Source organism: Gobio gobio (assembly GCF_949357685.1).
Source record: "Gobio gobio genome assembly, chromosome: 14".
NCBI classification, from domain to species: domain Eukaryota; kingdom Metazoa; phylum Chordata; class Actinopteri; order Cypriniformes; family Gobionidae; genus Gobio; species Gobio gobio.
In genome coordinates, this window is record NC_137107.1 from 2,122,352 (window position 1) to 2,143,966 (window position 21,615).

Below are 21,615 nucleotides of genomic sequence, written 5' to 3' on the forward strand. Positions count from 1 at the left end.
GCATGCCTTATTAAATGTATATTTGTGTGTTTTTTTTGCTGGTCACATGAGCGGCTACGTAATCGGACATGATGTGTGGAAAATTTGTTTTAATGCTTTTGCAGTGTCTCACAAATATTTTGCGTTCCCCCAAGAAACTTTTGTGAGAGAATGCAGAAGCATTAAAGTATATAATCGTTCTCCTATCTCATATTTTGTCCATCATCATGTCCTCTGTAGGGTGTTTAAAGGAAATTGGAAGTTGAAGGGAATATTTGCTTATGTAGACTTATATGCATTTAAAGTGACCCAGACTGACCCGTTGTGCTTTACTAGTAGCTTACACTGACATGTGATCCCATTACAGACTGCTAACCTGGATTTGATCATATGAAAAAGTGCATCTGGATCAGGGTGATCCAATCCAATTTATCTTAGAAAGTTAGATCCTGGTTAGCAAAACATGGATAAGATAATAGATAATTCTGGTCCAGATGAAAACATTTGAACTCTGGGCCCATAGGAGTGTAAAGATGCTAGCACAGCCTTCAGTTCCTGCTTTATACATCAAGCCCATTAGCTATTATGGCCTAGTTTACCTGCACCCGTCTCTTCTTCCTGTTCCAGGGTCACTTCAGTTGACTTTTGACCCTTGCCTGGGATGAAAATGCAAGGTGAATTTATGGCCACTTTTCATATATTTGAGTCAAAATTTAAAAAACAAGCTCAACAAAGTTGAAAATCAATCAAAGTTTCTAGCTGATGCTGGGTTGTTTATATATATATATATATATATATATATATATATATATATATATATATATATATATATATATATATATATATATATATATATATATAACAAGGATGAATATTAAATGAAGAAACTGGATTTATTGCTAATGGAAAATATTCCATAAATTACACCACCTTTCCGTTCATTACAAAAGTTTAATTCGCGCAGCGCTTCTGTTTTTATTTCGACGAGCTATCGGAGAGAAAAACTGAACCCAGTCCTTTAGTGTGTGTGTGTGTGTGTGTGTGTGTGTGTGTGTGTGTCACATATTTCTACATCGGTGAGTGTGACACTCGCTGACTGAGCTGGGCAAATCGCATCCAATCCGGATGGAGTTCTTCAGAGTGGCGCCGGTTTACCGGACCTGCCGTCGCCGCTTCGCCCCGTGACGGGTTTGGGTTTATTTTTCGTTCAATTAGTATCTGTTTTACTTTCCTCATCGATTAATTGGTCCAAACCTCTTGGATTAGGCCTATTGGGTTTTATTTGTTACCATAGTCCACAATTGTTCATATAGACGTGCAGAGATAGCTATACGATGCTATGCTTCGGATATGATAAAGCAAGTGGTTTTATGTTTATTTGAGGTTATCAGTACTTTAGGTAATTAGGATTATGTCTGGACATCTCAATGTACTCCAAAGTTCTCCTTCCCCAAATTTCCTTGTCGCACTAAAATGCAACTTTTAGAAAGTTTTTTTAGTAGTTTTGCATTTGGAAAGCAATTCATTCTGAACACCCCTTCAGTAGCCGAAGATTTAGCTTGTGTAAGTCATGATAAATATCTCGAGACGAAGGGCCTGATAGTTTCTCTTGCATTAGTTCTGAAGCACAGGATGAAACCCAATCAGAGTAACTCTTCCAGGCCAGCTTCACAGAACAGCTTTGGTTAATCATTCCCTCAAGACATGATAATAGCCAGTTTTGTGAGTCTATAAAAAACCTTCATGGCGAGACTGGTTTGCTGCAGGGTTAGTTAGATATGGAAGTATTTTAAATTGTGTGTCTTTATGTTGTGTAAATTCTTGTGCATTGCTTAATTTACTCTTTGTGGTTTATGTTGTATTTTTGCTTACAATGTCAGATCTTACTGCTCAACTCTTTTAATTTGTGCTAGTTTTATTCATTTTAGGCTAAATGTCTTTAGCAAACTATAGTATATCTGTCTCTTACATTTCGGATAATATTCTTTTTTTCTCCAGAACATTGGATATTGTCGAGCATCGGATATTATATCGCTTCTTGTGAATTTGATGATTTAAGGATCCCGTATTGCTGTTTTAATGGGTGTTTTTACTACATCTTTTCAATCAATGTTATGGTTTTCTGTCTTATCTTTTCCATCGTCCTCTTCCAAACCTTTGTGTTTGTTGTGACAGAATTATTACATAATATCTCACATTACAAAGTACAGTTGCGATTGTACTTTATAACATAGGCTACCCTTTAGATTTTTACACCGATGGATTATGATCAAACACATACACGTCGCATAAATGTTAAGTGCAATATATTTCAAGCAAAATATTGTCTTTCGTTGTCATAATAACGTGGTTGTAGGTTGCTAAAGTTCACGAACTGAAAGAGGTGAAGAAAACGGAAAAAAGTACAGAATTTTTATATTTTCCAAACAGTTATAATTTATTAATGTAAATGGATAAATGTAAAGAGTGGGACACATGTGCTTAAGAAAATGTCACATTATTATTATATTGTACAAAACTATTTATTTTTTAAAAGGTGAGGAGCTGTTTCTACCTGATCCGACCCTTCAAACCTACTGTATCACAATTTAGTTAGGTTGATTTAATGATTAAAACAATTCGCTACATTTTTAGATAACCCAATGAAATATGCATTTTTTGTAATATTTTGTAAAAGAAAAAAAAGGTTTTCAAATACGTTAATGTTAAAAACGCATGTGAACACATTTTAAAATAAATCTCCACGATTTTAAAGCATTCTGAATGTTTTTTGTGAAGGCAATAAATGAGAGTAATACCACTAATATAACCCTCCTCTATAGGTTATTATAACACACTTCACTGAATGTTAAGGCTTCCGCGTGGCCATTAATGTTCATTAAGGTTCTTAACCAGAAACCATAAATCAGCTTTAATTGAACGAGAAACAGAAGGTGTCAAGTACAAGAGACCGATGAAGATGGATTTTGAATGATTAATTAAACATGTTGAAGTGACATGCATTGTCTTCTTATCATTGCAAATGGGAATAGCAGTCCGTGGCTTGACTTCATGTCAGTGATTGATTAATAATCTGATTAGCGAAAGAAACGATTTACTAAGTAGGCTATTTTACATTATAATTAATGCTGAAGTTTTTTTCCTGCTTAAAATACTTAAAAAATGTTGTGCAATGGCAGTATAAAAATGACATTTACGGGAATATTTCCTTTGTTCGACGCGATTTTTTCCGATGTTGCGCGTCGCTCGCAGCAGATTATTAGTTGCAGAATTTAACGCTATTTAAATCTAAAAGCCTGCAATCCGATTTATTAGGCTATATTTACACGACACATGATTGAGGGGAGAAAAAAGGCATCTGATTAACTAGAATTTGCTTTCAAAAAGTTTAGTCCGCCAAGTATAGGCTAAATAAATCAACTTCTGCTGAAGTGCTTTCGCGGATTATTATAATATTTGAATTATAATGAGCCGCGTCTCTTTCAGTAAAGGCTGCATGCAATTAAACGAGCTTTTAACTCTTGGGATTCTCGTCAAGAGGCGGTTTTGACATTGTCCTCGCTATGTAATGTTCACTTTCTTTCAGACAGACGCTTGTTTGAATTGGGGAATGTGTTTAACGCGTCCTTGAAAGGCATGTCAACATTGTGCAGCGAACTCATTCTGTTAGCGCAAACCAGAGGAAGTGACCATTAACACTGGCCTCTCGGAGTCGACCTTTAGGGAAATTAAAGGCGTTATTATCAGTGGGAAAGGATCAGTAGTATTAGGGAAAACATCAGTTACGACAGACCTTCTCCTTCCTATCATCTAAATGCACCTAAACACACACACACAGGCCGATAAAAACAGTCACTTAATGTGGCAAACCGTGATAAGGAATTGATTTTCAAGTTTGCCTTTCTCTCTTTCATCCTAAAGAGAGTTGGATATATAAATGCATACTTTGGAAATCATTTAGTATAATCAAGCAATTAAAACAAGGCCAATGGAAGATGTTGTCAAATATGGCCATGTCAAGCTTAATAAGTGGAACTTGCACGGAACAGAAACCAGATCACAAGCAAAACACGGGAAATAGTTTTGTGAATGTAAATAAATAATCAGTTATGAGATGCACAGGGATATTTAGATCGGCTAATTTCGTTAGATATGATTCAATTAGACTGTTTAGAGAAACAATACGTGTATTCAAAGTTAACGAATGCCACATTTTCGTTCATGTATAGCCTAGCCTTGGCTCGTTTAATCAGCCCGCATTGATCTACCCTTTCGACAAATTATTTTAGAAATTCTTTCTTTTGAGGTTTATTCAAACATTACCATAAACATAAGCACAATTTTCAATCAACATGGGTACAACATAAAGTTATAGCTTTGTTATTTTGTCTACACATTCATATATTTTTTTGTACAAACATTTCGGAGAAAGCATGCGGTAAATCTATCGACACAATGACACAACTACGAGGACAGAATCCAGACTGTCGATGAGAGGCCACGAGGACAACACAACCTCTCCAGGACAATTAATACAATTCATAAAGAGCACGCGACTCACAAACACAACTCGAGATAGTACAGGTGACCGCGGCCTAGGGTAAGGTGTGTTCGCTGATCCCACTCGGAGCATACCGTCAGTTTTGTTCCACGTTTATATATATATATATACACACATGATATGTACAATGTATGAGTTTAACTTGTCTTCAAAACGTTGAAATCCAAATAATGGATTGAAATTGTTGTGCAAGTTTAGGTAAACAGACAATCCACATATTCCATTGCAAAATGCCGAACGCATCTAATCCAGCATGGTTGTCATTTCTCCAGGTATCCGTTCATTGCAGTTTAATTCGTCAGCTATTGTACTGGCATGCGTTAAGACTAGAGCCGGGACTCTGCAAGCCGCTATATCCAAAAGACGGATGCTGCTTGGATTTCAGTCTTAGCGTCGCGAGACTGGAGTTGCACGTCTCCCGGTACACGCTGTACGGGGATCCCGGGGGTCCATACGGGCACGCGGACGAGCTCATGGCCGGGCTGATCGCGGAGCTCCCGATGCCGTTCAGATTGCCGATGTTATTCAGGCCGGAGGTCGGCATGCCAGGCACGGCGGAATGTCCCATCCCGGACGCCATACTCATGGATGAGATTGAGGTTGGGGCTGAGAACATGGACTGGGACGTGAGGGGACTCATGGAATTAAAGAAGGTGAAGTTCTTTGTGGACAGTGGGGTCGGGGTCAGTCCTTTGTTGGTCCAGTTGTTGTAGGTGTACGTCGGATACACGTCATCGTACGGCTGCATTAATCCGCTGAACTGCGGCAGGTAACTGTTCTTACACAAATCCATTTGCTGGTTGCGCTCCCTCTTTCTCCATTTCGCCCTTCGGTTCTTGAACCAAACCTACGAGAGGGGAAGCGTTATTCACTCAAGCGCAACAAATACCATTCAACAGATCAAAACGTTCACAAAACACTTCTCGCTCTGTTATAGTGGCAAGAATTTTGCTAAATAGTTAAGATTGAGATGTCATGCATATCATTTTAAATATCAACGAGATTATAATTTCTGAAGCATTACAAATAAGGGTTGAAAACAAATGGCATGTAAAAAGTCAAAAAGTGTAATGCATAAATTAAAACCAACAGTAATTTATCCGCCATCGGAAAAACGTTTTAATTCTAAATTGCAAATGTGAGTCAGAATCTGGAATATTGTGAAATCTGACCTGCTACTAAATATTTCTAAATATCGCTGAACAAAATTATAGATTTTCCTTAAGAGAAATTGGTAACACTTTACAATAAGGTTCATTAGTTAACATTAGTTAGCTTCATTAGTTAACATGAGCTAATAATGAACAGCACTTATAAAGCATTTATTTATCTTTGTTAATGTTAATTTCAACACTTACTAATGCATTATTAAAATCTTGTTAACATTGGTTAATGCTCTGTGATCTAACATGAACAAAACATGAACAGCTGTATTTTTATTAACTAATGTTAACAAAGATAAACTAATGCTGAACAGAGCTCATGGTTAGTTGATGTTAATTAATGCATTAACTAATGTTAACTAATACAACCTTATTGTAAAGTGTTACCGAGACATTTAGCGATTTTAATCCTTTGAAACGTAATCGTTAGGTTTCGTATGTGAACGTTTATATATTTTCATGGATACTGAGAATCAACAATTGATTAAAAAACACTTTTTAGAACTGATATCTTGACAACGATTTATTAGCTAATTAAATAGCCTATGCAATTTTACGTTTCATTTGAATAATATTTTGTGATTGTTCTGTCGAAGCAAGTAAGATATTCTTCTGGCATGGCTTGGTCATCCTGTACTGATGTAAAATGTTGTGTTTATCATGCACATGTTCTGAGTCTGTATTAGTGGGATTCTAGTCGTACCCGGACCCGGGCCTCGGTGAGGTTGGTCCACACCGCGATCTCCTCTCTGGTGCTCATGTCCGGGTATCGGTTCCTCTGGAAAGTGGCTTCCAGCTCCTGCAGCTGCTGGCTGGTGAAGTGAGTCCTCTGCCGTCGTTGCTTCTTTTTCTTGGACTCGTCCGCGTTTCCGTCGTCGCTTCTCTGCTCGACAGACCTCTCCTTTTCTGGGGAGAATAATTTTGAGGTGATATCTGGTGCTCAGTCGCGCCTATTTCGCCGGAGAATCGGACACAAAACGGGAGTCGGACAGAAAAAAGGAATCATGCACAGTGCTCGGCAATCCACAAATATGCAAACATGCCTTATTAAAATGACTCTGTCGAACGGCACATATTTGCACACAGTACAGCTCACTTAGCCAAGATAGAAGTTATAGGCCTAAGCAGCGGAAATGTTTTAAAACCAGGCCTAGTTCACTGTTGTTTAAAACACCTAGCCTACCTTCAGGTAAAGGTTTGCAGTTTATTCAACAGTGTCATAAATACGCATTTAATTGTAAAATGTACAACAGAACCGCGATATTTATAGAAACCGCGATAGAATATATTTAGGTTAATAATGCAAACGTGAATTATTATTATTATTTTTTTTTAAGTTAGCAAGAGGCCAATGTCCAACGAACACTGCACGGCTTCTGCCAAATTAACCAGCTAAACAATATTAACAAAACATTGAAATGTGTTGTATGGAAGGCATATTTTAGCACACGTTTAAATGCTCAAGGCTTGTGTATCTTCGCTATGTGTGGATATGTAAATGATGATTACCTGCGGTTTCATTATCTGAAGACTCGCTGCTCGTGTTCTCTAGCGTTTCTCTGGCGCTGGTGCTTCTCGGCAGATGAAAAGATGAGGCCATGTCCACATTCATTCCACCTTTAAAACAATCATGCGTGTTACAAAACCTCTTCCAGTACTGGCTACGCGATTTTCGAACGGATAAACACGTGGACAGCCAGCGATCTCGGTCAATATTGTCCTCAAAACTCCCGCAGATGGGCTATATTCCTGAAGAGATGTATGGTGTGAACGAATGGAAGTGTCTAACAGCAGGACCCACCCATCCTCTCTTCCCCGCGTCCACTCTCAGTCCCACCCACAAAGGAAAATCATTTTTTATTCATACAAGTTTTCCCTTCTAAACTTCTCAGCCGAGCTTCTGGCATTATTGTTGAGGAAACAGTGTTTTTGGACTCAGGCTGCAGTGCATGAACAGTAAGAGGCTGTTACCTGAACAAACAGTGTGTTCAGACATTTACAAAAACACCTTATTCATAAAAATCATCCGTTCAGCCGCGCTTTATGCAATACACTGCGCCAATTAACAATCGCTAGGCTATTTTTTTACTTTCAATTAAACTTTTTTTTTCATCAATAGGGCATGAGGCCAATTATTGACGTGCAATGCAATAATAGTCATTGAAGAAATGCATTTAATAAAGAATAAATAAAAATAAAAAAGGCCCATTTGTTCGTCTTTGGCTGAATACTGCGACTGGTCGAACCGGCAAACCAAACGCGTGTTCACAAGAAAAAGACTTTTGGGTTCATGAACACGGTATAAGGCTATATTGAATTATGTGAATGCATTCATATTAGTATTGACTATGCAAAAAAATACCAATGACGTAACACAACCTAAAATTGGTAATAATATGAAATCTAATATGGGCTTATTGTGACAGTTTCATTGTCAGTCAGAAAACATCTCGCTTTCAGGTGTGATTGTTATGTCGCGGGGTTATTGAAGTCAGTGGCGCCTGCTGGTCCTGAGAATATAATGCATGATCCATAACGTGTGAAAAATATCAAGAGCGCCTTTTCTAAATGTTCACGGCACAGCTTTATCAAATTAATACATCAGACAATTCCACAATGTATAGGCCTACACTGCAGACAATTCATGTTTTTATTTTAAAAACAAGCCTATGCATCTGACCTATTTTCTGTGAATAATTAGCCTATCATTATTGCCATTTACGAATAAAACCTTTAGTCAGATCTATCAGGCGCATTTTATCCACAGGTTAACAGATTTAACAGGTTTATCCGCGATTATCAGAAATAATAACAGTTGGGACTTTACAGCAGAATGCACGTTTTTTCTTCTTCTTTTGTTATAAAAAAAATACCTGGCAAAACTGTTTGTCATTTGTTGCTTTATTTTGGTTCACTCGTCCTGTAATGCATTATCCTGGATATCCTAGTGTTGCACAAGCACTTCCTTCACATTTTAATAACCTTCCCAATGAAACACCAGAAACACACTCGTCCACGAAGATTAGTTTCTCTGCAGGTGAATGATACAGAGAGCTGGATGTAATTCTAGAATAACGATGCGTGAGAATTATTCAAATAACAGAAAATAATTGTAATATTGGTGTCCTTAGTATCTCCTATATAGAGAGTGTATTTGCATTATTTTATACTATATAGAGAGTGTATTTGCATTATTTTATACTATATAGAGAGTGTATTTGCATTATTTTATACTATATAGAGAGTGTATTTGCAATATTTTGATTGTAGTTTAATTCAAGCAAATAAAGGCCACTAAATAGGTATGTTTAAACCAATGATATTAGTCGATCCAGATGGCTTTGAAAAGAGTGGATTGACATTAAACTGTCGCTCAGAGATGTTCTAGGATGAAGAATATGTATTTGCATATTAGGATACTTCGGGTTGTCTAATTTATTAGATCCCAAAGCAAAACAAAGAAGTCTAAAGATGCACGCAAAGCCAAATTAAAGACAAACAATCATTTTAATGTATTATATTATTATTATTATTATTATTATTATTATGGAGAAGAACGGTCGTGATGAATTCATGCAAAGGGTATTTTTAAGAAATTGAAAATACATGCATGTGAATTGAATAACAACTGAATAATAAGCGATTATTTAAAGCAGCGCGCAAACACACCAGATGGTAAAGTGTAGCTCATTTGAGAACTTTATTATTTTATTTTGAAAACACTCACTCAAACGCACACATTCTCCAAACGCTTGCACAACACCACCCAAAATAAAGTTCTAAAGCTTTACTAAATCCACATCGCTGTTTTGTTAAATGACGGTGAAATATGTAGGCCTAAAAACAGCGCCATCCGACTCCAGCGGTGTATGCAAAACACGCGCATGCTATACTGTTACATTCATGTTTATTGTTTGTACATTCATTTATAAATATTTATCTGAATTGCTTTGCATAACCACACCACTATTGCAAGTGAAACATTTCGATTTATCGGGTTAAAACAAACTATTATACAAAGCGAACACAACACCTGGCTAATAATAATCGCTAAATAATATTACAGAATGCATCATTCCAAACACACATAGTTCAAAAGCTTCGAATACTGACTCACGTGTCAGATCTCTGGAAGGCTGTTTGGTTCCTTTTCTCGTGTGTAAAATCGTCTCCATGCATTTATAATATAGTTCCTCAAATGTGCGGTTGTTGTAAGCAACGTTGAAGTTTATGCGCGAGAAGACGCGGCGCCGCAGCCACTATCCGGTAGACGGGGCGAGTGACGTCACACCCCCGCGCTCGGTCCGCGTGACGTCACGCGCGCCTGCTGTCCGAGTGGATGAGATGAGACCTCAGGACCAGTGCAAAGATTACACTCACGAGCTCTATATTAGGACTAATATATATTCTATTTTCGCGCTCTTTTACTCGATGTTTGTATTTTAGTATTTTAATAGCCGTTTCAAAGTATTTTAATGGTGTTATGCTTTAGTATATTGACTGAATGGAAAACTCCATTTTAGCTCTATTTATTAATAAGTTAGAAGTTGAAGACGAAGAATGTTTCGCATGCATTAATGTTAGTTCAGTTTTAGAGATCACATTTTTGGGAATAATTACACTATTAACTGTTTTTGCCTATACGGTCTTTAAATCAATCGCTTAAAACAAGATGCTTCAAATGAAACAAAAACAAAGTAAATAAAAAATAAATAAATCGAATAATATTGAATATTAATATGATGAATACAGTGTTATTTTTTTAATATCTATTTGTATTTCATTCGTGATCATCTTGCACATCATCGTCATATTCAGTTTGTATATATATATAGTTATTTTTCCGAGATAATAAACAGGCTATAGCTAAATACACAGATACATTAATCACAAAAACATTTAGCCAATTAACACGCACTTTTATCAAACTTTAATGAGTGAAACGGCTGACCCGAACCCAAACAATGATCTCATTCCCAAAACCACAGACTTATGACTTTAGCCTATACAATAAACTGACGTCCACCATTATATGGCATCTTCATTAACGTTGTTTTTCAATCAATAAATGAATAAAACCACGAGCGTCGTCCGACGGGACCATTTTCTGACCGTTTCGTGTAGTTCTGTTGATTCGAACTTCCAGTCTTATTTGCGCTTCTACATTTTTAATGTGTGTATGATTATTTTTTGTATCTCAGAAGAGTTGTGACCCCAGCACACCTGCCATTATGCACATGAGATAAATGTACCGGCAGGGAGATATTGCGTGTTTAAATATCGCCATGATTAAAAGTCGACTCGTCTGAAATTGTAATGAGAAGTAACCCAGTTTCGCATTGACAGAGCTCGCGTGTCATTGGTGGAGATGGCACCACTTCGTCATCCATTGCCTTGTTTACATCGTCCGTTTTCTCTGAAATGTGTTGTTTTAATTCTAGGGTTAAGTGTGTTTGTTTGCTGAGATGACTGAGCTCTCCACACTCTTGTTCTTCACACACTCAGTGCTTCTGTATGCTTGCTTTGCAGTCAATGGATGAGATCAAAACACACATCTCGCCACTATACCGGGGGATATTTGGGTTTTAATTATTTGGTGATGTTTGTGCATTTTTCTGCTGCAGTTGAGAACTAATGTTAGTACACTCTAACAAATGCTGGGTTAAAAACAACCCAAATTGGGTTATAAATGGACAAACCCAGCGGTTGGGTTCAATATTTGCTGGACGGTTTTATTTAACCCAGCTATTGTTGAAAAATTACTATATGACTAAACTATACCCAAAATGGGTCGGAGATGAAAAATCTACCAGAGGCAACAATAATAATCAACAATGAATAAATGTTTATTGTTTAATTATTATTCATTAAACTTATTAATAATGTTAATTTATTAAACACATTAATACATGTTCATTTCCAACATTCTTTGGCTTAATTTTAAGCACGCAATACAGTCATTTTAGTTGAGTTAAATAAAACTAGCAGGGCAAACATTTAACCCAATCGCTGGGTTTGTACATTTTTAACCCAATTTGGGTTGTTATTAACCCAGCATTTTTAGCTTTAATGTAAGGAATAATTAACGGCGGGCCGCCGAATTATTAAAAATGCACTTTATGAAGCGCAGTGGTCGTGCATTATTTTACAATTTGTTTGACCATTTACAAAGACACGTTATTTCAAGACAGAGCGAAAGAGAGTGTGTACGAAAACACACTTTATTTAAACAACAACACAAACCAAATCCAGTAAATCAGGCATTCAAACCAGCAGCTGGTTCTCCTTCCACCACAGTATACAGAGAATATTATATTATAACACTGCAATTGAAAAAAGAGTCTATGTGTAATATAATAACTTCTTATAATGCTTAAATTCAACAACAACTCTTCAAGCCTTGAAAGATTAAGAGATTAAGAGAGAGAGACGGATTGAGTGTTCGCGAAGTGTGGCTATTTCTGTTACCTGTGCGCGCGCGAGAGTGTGTGTGAGCGCGCAGAATGAGACAGAGCGCGCTTGATGGAAAAAAAAACAAATATTTTATGTAAAAAAGAAAATGGACACTGTCTTTTTTCCCTGCCGTTTGTCGTGTGTGTTTGTTTGGTCGTGTTATTTTGGCTGCACAGGTCTTTGAAATAATCTGGGGAATGAAATAAAGTGATGTGGTCTGCAGCAAGACAACTCTATAAATAACCGTCTCAAAATCATTATCAAAGTTTTGAAAAACATATTTTACGTTGCAATGGATTTGTAATGTCTTGATTGTGTAAATTGCACAGGCCGGCGGTGTTTTCCTAGCTTCGCGTGTTCCTGGTTGGAGTGTGTGTGAAGGCCATAACTCCTGAAGAGCTCAAAGCCTCGACCTGTCTCTCTCTCCGAGCAATATAATGAGAGGATGGCGGCCCAGTTCAAACACTCATTCTTCACAAAGAAAAGTGTGTGCTTTCCAATTCTCGCATTGTATTGCCAGTTTGATACTGTAAAGCCACTGGGATAACAATATAAGAAATGATCTCTTGCCAATGACATCAATTCACAATATTTGCTCCAATATCTCTGTGTATAACGGCGGATTTAAGCGATCATTCATGGAAACAATATGTTCAGCAACCTGCTTTATTACGGGCTAAAATATGCTGCGTTGTTTCTACCCAAATGTGGGGCAAATATGGACAAACCCAGCCGTTGGGTTACATTTTTAAATTACATTTTAACCCAACGATTGGGTTTGTCCATATTTGACCCAAAATTGGGTTAAAACAACCCAGCGATCTTGACCAATCAATCATCAGTACTATACATGGCAAGTGATTTGAACACACTCCTAATTATATTAACAAAGATATGTTCTAAGAACGTTTTGCTAACGTTCTGTCATTTCTGAATGTTTTCTGAAGGTTTAAATCGTTTTTTTCTTGGTTATGCGAACGTCAAGCGAACATTCCATTATACTGTTTTTCAAACCTTATGGGAACGCGTTACATTTGAATGTTCTCTGAACGTTCTGCAACATTTAAAAAAGGTTAGGCGAACGTCCAACTCAAACATTTCAGGAAAAAATGCCTTTGTGTTAACGTTATTAAAGACCAGAAAACGTTGAACAAATGTTCTGTTGACGTTACTGGAAGAACGTTTGCTCATAACTTACGTTCTGAGAACATTTCCTGTCCCAATTTTGCTACTGAATAATTCCTGTCAGTATTTTTTATTGATTTATGACAATGCAATATATTTATTGTTATACAAATGTCATGTTTTCATTCATGCAATTAAAGTTAAATTAGCAGTTATGTTGTAAAGCATGACTGCATTGCATTTAACCACTTATACAATGCATGCATAAATAAAATAAGTTAAATATTAAAAACAAGAAAAATCATAAAACACCCTTGTATGTTTTGGACAATTTATTATACGGAAGGTAGTGAAAAATGTATTTTTGTCCATTAATAAACAAGCACTGATGAGCTGTGGAGAAATTCTTTCACAACTATTGTAAAACTTGAGTTCTGAGCCCACGTTTGTTCCACATGATTCCTCATGCATGCATGCGTGTGTTTTTAAGATATTTCACACACAAAGGCCCTCAGAACACAGTGACTGAATGAGACTGTTTTGACAGTGGTTGATGAGGAAAATATCATCCGTGGGAGCTGAGAATTTCTACGCCATGCCTGTGCTCAGCATTCTGTGCTCTTTATGTGTCCTGACAATAAGATTTATCGAGCAAACATTACCGTTGTGAAAAATACATATTTAAACAAATTTTTTCGGACAAACAAAGAGACAAAGTGAAGCCAGGGCGATGTCAGAGCGCTGAAAGTCCTGCAGTAGGGCGTAGAGGAGTGTGTGGCCTTAGTAGTCTCGCTTCACGGCCTCTGAATGAGGGGAAGGTGAGGTCTGCTCTGCAGAAAAGCAGAAAGACAAAAAGCTGGAAAGATGATTAAAACGCTGTCAGGGTGTGTGCCGAAGATTCAGAGAGGTGCGCTTCCACAGAACAAACAGAAGTAGATCAAGACTCTTTCATTGCCACTTCTGCTATGAATCAATTATCTGAATAAATAAATAACCCCTTTAGCACTTTGCAGAATCAGCCTTCAAGGGCGAGAGACTAAATGAAGTCGACATCATGGACTCATGTTTATTGCTACAAAACCTCAAACCTCAAAGTCTCTGGTTTTGATGGGACTGAAGTTGTGCTCTTTGCTCTGAAAGTGATAAAGCATGTTTGACGTAACTCATCATCAGCAGAAATCAGCAGACATTATAAACATGTATCTTTATATTTTATGCATAAGTCAGTGGTGTTTTAAAATGAGGCCGCAAAGTATAAATCAAATGTAAATGTCCCTGTTAGACTTATTTTTCCTGGTTTAATAAACTTTACATAAAAAGAGAAACCAAATACAATAATATTTCGTATTTTTGCCCGAACTAACGTTCTATTTATTAAAACCAAGCATAAATGTCATCAAGTTAGTGTGCAATTTTACATTTATTCCCAAATAATAACTAAAGGCAGTAAGAGTTTAAACCATAAACACAGACATGAAGATGTACCTTTAGTTTCCCCAAGCTGATCGCTCACTAAATCCAACAGTCGGCCATTTCAAGCTTGATTTTGAGTGACATGAAGCGCTGACATGAAGTCTTTACTTTTTCATTCGTTTTTCCATTATTATCTTCATTCGGACCAATTCGATAATGTGCACGAAAACAACAGTTGGGATTTATCGCACAAACCAATCATAACTGATCATATCCATTCATAGTGTGATGGAGGCATGACATGACACTTTCCCCCATTCATGCTCCTTAACCCCCATAAAACAAACTTTAGCGGGTCTGTTAAGAGTCAAAGAGCTCAGGGGAGGCAAGAGAGAAGCTTACTCTAACTTCACCTGCAGGTGTCACTGTTGGACACTGTTAAAAAACAGGGATTTATACACTCACCTAAAGGATTATTAGGAACACCTGTTCAATTTCTCATTAATGCAATTATCTAATCAACCAATCACATGGCAGTTGCTTCAATGCATTTAGGGGTGTGGTCCTGGTCAAGTCAATCTCCTGAACTCCACACTGAATGTCGGAATGGGAAAGAAAGGAGATTTAAGCCATTTTGAGCGTGGCATGGTTGATGGTGCCAGACGGGCCGGTCTGAGTATTTCACAATCTGCTCAGTTACTGGGATTTTCACACACAACCATTTCTAGGGTTTACAAAGAATGGTGTGAAAAGGGAAAAACATCCAGTATGCGGTAGTCCTGTGGAGAAAATGCCTTGTTGATGCTAGAGGTCAGAGGTCATGGGCCGACTGATTCAAGCTGATAGAAGAGCAACTTTGACTGAAATAACCACTCGTTACAACCGAGGTCTGCAGCAAAGCATTTGTGAAGCCACAACACACACAACCTTGAGGCGGATGGGCTACAACAGCAGAAGACCCCACCGGGTACCACTCATCTCCACTACAAATACGAAAAAGAGGCGACAATTTGCACCAGCTCACCAAAATTGGACAGTTGAAGACTGGAAAAATGTTGCCTGGTCTGATGAGTCTGGATTTCTGTTGAGACATTCAGATGGTAGAGTCAGAATTTGGCGTAAACAGAATGAGAACATGGATCCATCATGCCTTGTTCCCACTGTGCAGGCTGGTGGTGGTGGTGTAATGGCGTGGGGGATGTTTTCTTGGCACACTTTAGGCCCCTTAGTGCCAATTGGGCATGGTTTAAATGCCACGGCCTACCTGAGCATTGTTTCTGCCCATGTCCATCCCTTTATGAGCACCATGTCCCCATCCTCTGATGGCTACTTCCAGCAGGATAATGCACCGTCACAAAGCTCCAATCATTTCAAACTGGTTTCTTGAACATGACAATGAGTTCACTGGACTAAAAGGGCCGCCACAGTCACCAGATCTCAACCCAATAGAGCATCTTTGGGATGTGGTGGAACGGGAGCTTTGTGCCCTGGATGTGCATCCCACAAATCTCCATCAACTGCAAGATGCTCTCCTATCAATATGGGCCAACATTTCTAAAGAATGCTTTCAGCACCTTGTTGAATCAATGCCACGTAGAATTAAGGCAGTTCTGAAGGCGAAAGGGAAACTTTAATTTAAAAGAATACAAAGACATTTTTATCGCTTGTGACTTCTGGAGAAAAATAGCACAGGCAATGGACAAAGATGAAACTTTCTAGAGCGCTATGGTTATGATTTGTTTTTCTTTTTAAGACATTGTGCATATGACTGTACACATGCTTAGATTATACTTTGGGCTTTAGACAGTTTGTAATGTTGCTGTGAACAACTTTTACAAAACACTTTTGTGGCATTTATACGTTTATAGCAAATAATAATGTGAACGCAAATACAAATCAACCCAGTTTTGCTGGTGCTTCAGACTGTTTTGAACAGCTCAGTGATGTCAGCTAACAAAAATATGCTCTATATGTTATGATAACGTTATTTCTGAATGTTCTCAGTATATTCAAAACATCAATGTTTTAAAAACGTTATTATACAAACATTAAGGAAACATTCCATTGAATCATTCTCCAAACATTATGGGAACGTTACTCTTGAGTGTTCTCTGAGCGTTACTCTTGAGTGTTCTCTGAGTGTTACACTTGAGTGTTCTCTAAACGTTACTCTTGAGTGTTCTCTGAGCGTTATTCTTGAGTGTTCTCTGAGCGATACTCTTGAGTGTTCTCTGAGTGTTACACTTGAGTGTTCTCTAAACGTTACTCTTGAGTGTTCTCTGAGCGTTACTCTTGAATGTTCTCTGAGTGTTACTCTTGAGTGTTCTCTAAGTGTTACTCTTGAGTGTTCTCTGAGTGTTACACTTGAGTGTTCTCTAAACGTTACTCTTGAGTGTTCTCTGAGCGTTACTCTTGAATGTTCTCTGAGCGTTACTCTTGAGTGTTCTCTGAGTGTTACTCTTGAGTGTTCTCTGAGCGTTACTCTTGAGTGTTCTCTGAGTGTTACTCTTGAGTGTTCTCTGAGCGTTACTCTTGAGGGTTCTCTGAGTGTTACTCTTGAGTGTTCTCTGAGTGTTACTCTTGAGTGTTCTCTGAGCGTTACTCTTGAGGGTTCTCTAAGTGTTACTCTTGAGTGTTCTCTGAGCGTTACTCTTGAGTGTTCTCTGGGCGTTACTTTTGAGTGTTCTCTGAGCGTTACTCTTGAGGGTTCTCTAAGTGTTACTCTTGAGAGTTCTCTGAGCGTTACTCTTGAATGATCTCTAAACGTTACTCTTGAGTGTTCTTTAAGTGTTACTCTTGAATGATCTCTAAACGTTACTCTTGAGTGTTCTCTGAGTGTTACTCTTGAGTGTTCTCTGAGCGTTACTCTTGAGTGTTCTCTGAGGGTTACTCTTGAGTGTTCTCTGAGCGTTACTCTTGAGTGTTCTCTGAGCGTTACTCTAGAGTGTTCTCTGAGCGTTACTCTTGAATGTTCTCTGAGCGTTACTCTAGAGTATTCTCTGAGCGTTACTCTTGAGTGTTCTCTGAGCGTTACTCTTGAGTGTTCTCTGAGCGTTACTCTTGAGTGTTCTCTGAGCGTTACTCTTGAATGTTCTCTGAGCGTTACTCTAGAGTATTCTCTGAGCGTTACTCTTGAGTGTTCTCTGAGCGTTACTCTTGAGTGTTCTCTGAGCGTTACTCTTGAATGTTCTCTGAGCGTTACTCTAGAGTATTCTCTGAGCGTTACTCTTGAGTGTTCTCTGAGCGTTACTCTTGAGTGTTCTCTGAGCGTTACTCTTGAGTGTTCTCTGAGCGTTACTCTTGAATGTTCTCTGAGCGTTACTCTTGAGTGTTCTCTGAGCATTACTCTTCAGTGTTCTCTGAGCATTACTCTTGAGTGTTCTCTGAGCGTTACTCTTGAGTGTTCTCTGAGTGTTACTCTTGAGTGTTCTCTGAGCATTACTCTTGAGTGTTCTCTGAGTGTTACTCTTGAGTGTTCTCTGAGCGTTACTCTTGAGTGTTGAGCATTACTCTTGAGTGTTCTCTGAGCGTTACTCTTGAGTGTTCTCTGAGCGTTACTCTTGAGTGTTCTCTGAGCGTTACTCTTGAGTGTTCTCTGAGCTTTACTCTTGAGTGTCCTCTGAGCGTTGCTCTTGAGTGTCCTCTGAGCGTTACTCTTGAGTGTCCTCTGAGCATTACTCTTGAGTGTTCTCTGAGCGTTACTCTTGAGTGTTCTCTGAGCGTTACTCTTGAGGGTTCTCTAAGTGTTACTCTTGAGAGTTCTCTGAGCGTTACTCTTGAATGATCTCTAAACGTTACTCTTGAGTGTTCTTTAAGTGTTACTCTTGAATGATCTCTAAACGTTACTCTTGAGTGTTCTCTGAGTGTTTCTCTTGAGTGTTCTCTGAGCGTTACTCTTGAGTGTTCTCTGAGGGTTACTCTTGAGTGTTCTCTGAGCGTTACTCTTGAGTGTTCTCTGAGCGTTACTCTAGAGTGTTCTCTGAGCGTTACTCTAGAGTATTCTCTGAGCGTTACTCTTGAGTGTTCTCTGAGCGTTACTCTTGAGTGTTCTCTGAGCGTTACTCTTGAGTGTTCTCTGAGCGTTACTCTTGAATGTTCTCTGAGCGTTACTCTTGAGTGTTCTCTGAGCATTACTCTTCAGTGTTCTCTGAGCATTACTCTTGAGTGTTCTCTGAGCGTTACTCTTGAGTGTTCTCTGAGTGTTACTCTTGAGTGTTCTCTGAGCATTACTCTTGAGTGTTCTCTAAGTGTTACTCTTGAGTGTTCTCTGAGCGTTACTCTTGAGTGTTGAGCATTACTCTTGAGTGTTCTCTGAGCGTTACTCTTGAGTGTTCTCTGAGCGTTACTCTTGAGTGTTCTCTGAGCGGTACTCTTGAGTGTTCTCTGAGCTTTACTCTTGAGTGTCCTCTGAGCGTTGCTCTTGAGTGTCCTCTGAGCGTTACTCTTGAGTGTCCTCTGAGCATTACTCTTGAGTGTTCTCTGAGCGTTACTCTTGAGTGTCCTCTGAGCATTACTCTTGAGTGTTCTCTGAGCGTTACTCTTGAGTGTTCTCTGAGCGTTACTCTTGAGTGTTCTCTGAGCGTTACTCTTGAATGTTCTCTGAGCGTTACTCTTGAGTGTTCTCTGAGCGTTACTCTTGAGTGTTCTCTAAGTGTTACTCTTGAGTGTTCTCTGAGTGTTACTCTTGAGTGTTCTCTGAGCGTTACTCTTGAGTGTTCTCTAAGTGTTACTCTTGAGTGTTCTCTGAGTGTTACTCTTGAGTGTTCTCTGAGCGTTACTCTTGAGTGTTCTCTAAGTGTTACTCTTGAGTGTTCTCTGAGTGTTACTCTTGAGTGTTCTCTGAGCGTTACTCTTGAGTGTTCTCTAAGTGTTACTCTTGAGTGTTCTCTGAGTGTTACTCTTGAGTGTTCTCTGAGCGTTACTCTTGAGGGTTCTCTAAGTGTTACTCTTGAGTGTTCTCTGAGTGTTACTCTTGAGTGTTCTCTAAGTGTTACTCTTGAGTGTTCTCTGAGTGTTACTCTTGAGTGTTCTCTGAGCGTTACTCTTGAGGGTTCTCTGAGCGTTACTCTTGAGTGTTCTCTGAGCGTTACTCTTGAGTGTTCTCTGAGCGTTACTCTTGAGTGTTCTCTGAGCGTTACTCTTGAGTGTTCTCTGAGCGTTACTCTTGAATGTTCTCTGAGCGTTACTCTAGAGTGTTCTCTGAGCGTTACTCTTGAGTGTTCTCTGAGCGTTACTCTTGAGTGTTCTCTGAGTGTTACTCTTGAGTGTTCTCTGAGCGTTACTCTAGAGTGTTCTCTTAGCGTTACTCTTGAGTGTTCTCTGAGCGTTACTCTTGAGTGTTCTCTGAGCGTTACTCTTGAGTGTTCTCTGAGCGTTACTCTTGAGTGTTCTCTGAGCGTTACTCTAGAGTGTTCTCTGAGCGTTACTCTTGAGTGTTCTCTGAGCGTTACTCTTGAATGTTCTCTGAGCGTTACTCTTGAGTGTTCTCTGAGGGTTACTCTTGAGTGTTCTCTGAGCGTTACTCTTGAGTGTTCTCTGAGCGTTACTCTAGAGTGTTCTCTGAGCGTTACTCTAGAGTATTCTCTGAGCGTTACTCTTGAGTGTTCTCTGAGCGTTACTCTTGAGTGTTCTCTGAGCGTTACTCTTGAGTGTTCTCTGAGCGTTACTCTTGAATGTTCTCTGAGCGTTACTCTTGAGTGTTCTCTGAGCATTACTCTTCAGTGTTCTCTGAGCATTACTCTTGAGTGTTCTCTGAGCGTTACTCTTGAGTGTTCTCTGAGTGTTACTCTTGAGTGTTCTCTGAGCATTACTCTTGAGTGTTCTCTGAGTGTTACTCTTGAGTGTTCTCTGAGCGTTACTCTTGAGTGTTGAGCATTACTCTTGAGTGTTCTCTGAGCGTTACTCTTGAGTGTTCTCTGAGCGTTACTCTTGAGTGTTCTCTGAGCGTTACTCTTGAGTGTTCTCTGAGCTTTACTCTTGAGTGTCCTCTGAGCGTTGCTCTTGAGTGTCCTCTGAGCGTTACTCTTGAGTGTCCTCTGAGCATTACTCTTGAGTGTTCTCTGAGCGTTACTCTTGAGTGTCCTCTGAGCATTACTCTTGAGTGTTCTCTGAGCGTTACTCTTGAGTGTTCTCTGAGCGTTACTCTTGAGTGTTCTCTGAGCGTTACTCTTGAATGTTCTCTGAGCGTTACTCTTGAGTGTTCTCTGAGCGTTACTCTTGAGTGTTCTCTAAGTGTTACTCTTGAGTGTTCTCTGAGTGTTACTCTTGAGTGTTCTCTGAGCGTTACTCTTGAGTGTTCTCTAAGTGTTACTCTTGAGTGTTCTCTGAGTGTTACTCTTGAGTGTTCTCTGAGCGTTACTCTTGAGTGTTCTCTAAGTGTTACTCTTGAGTGTTCTCTGAGTGTTACTCTTGAGTGTTCTCTGAGCGTTACTCTTGAGTGTTCTCTAAGTGTTACTCTTGAGTGTTCTCTGAGTGTTACTCTTGAGTGTTCTCTGAGCGTTACTCTTGAGGGTTCTCTAAGTGTTACTCTTGAGTGTTCTCTGAGTGTTACTCTTGAGTGTTCTCTAAGTGTTACTCTTGAGTGTTCTCTGAGTGTTACTCTTGAGTGTTCTCTGAGCGTTACTCTTGAGGGTTCTCTGAGCGTTACTCTTGAGTGTTCTCTGAGCGTTACTCTTGAGTGTTCTCTGAGCGTTACTCTTGAGTGTTCTCTGAGCGTTACTCTTGAGTGTTCTCTGAGCGTTACTCTTGAATGTTCTCTGAGCGTTACTCTAGAGTGTTCTCTGAGCGTTACTCTTGAGTGTTCTCTGAGCGTTACTCTTGAGTGTTCTCTGAGTGTTACTCTTGAGTGTTCTCTGAGCGTTACTCTAGAGTGTTCTCTTAGCGTTACTCTTGAGTGTTCTCTGAGCGTTACTCTTGAGTGTT

The 21,615-nt window shown here is 38.9% G+C and overlaps 1 protein-coding gene across 2 annotated transcripts in view; it reads right to left on the bottom strand.

Annotated features, from left to right (window-relative positions):
- Positions 1-2,401: 2,401 nt before the first annotated feature.
- pitx1 (paired-like homeodomain 1) overlaps positions 2,402-21,615 on the bottom strand; it is a 46,656-nt gene continuing 27,442 nt past the window's right edge. Inside the window, exons 1-4 of one of the 2 annotated variants that reach the window (XM_079834437.1) lie at positions 9,821-9,933; positions 7,213-7,320; positions 6,407-6,609; positions 2,402-5,387 (exon numbers count right to left, since the gene is read on the bottom strand). In XM_079834437.1, coding sequence (XP_079690563.1) covers positions 4,839-5,387; positions 6,407-6,609; positions 7,213-7,320; positions 9,821-9,878 — 918 coding nt within the window. In that variant the 5' untranslated portion in view covers positions 9,879-9,933 and the 3' untranslated portion in view covers positions 2,402-4,838. Of the gene's footprint in view, positions 5,388-6,406; positions 6,610-7,212; positions 7,321-9,820; positions 9,934-21,615 lie in introns of those variants that run through there. The other variant, XM_079834438.1, reaches the window with a different exon arrangement.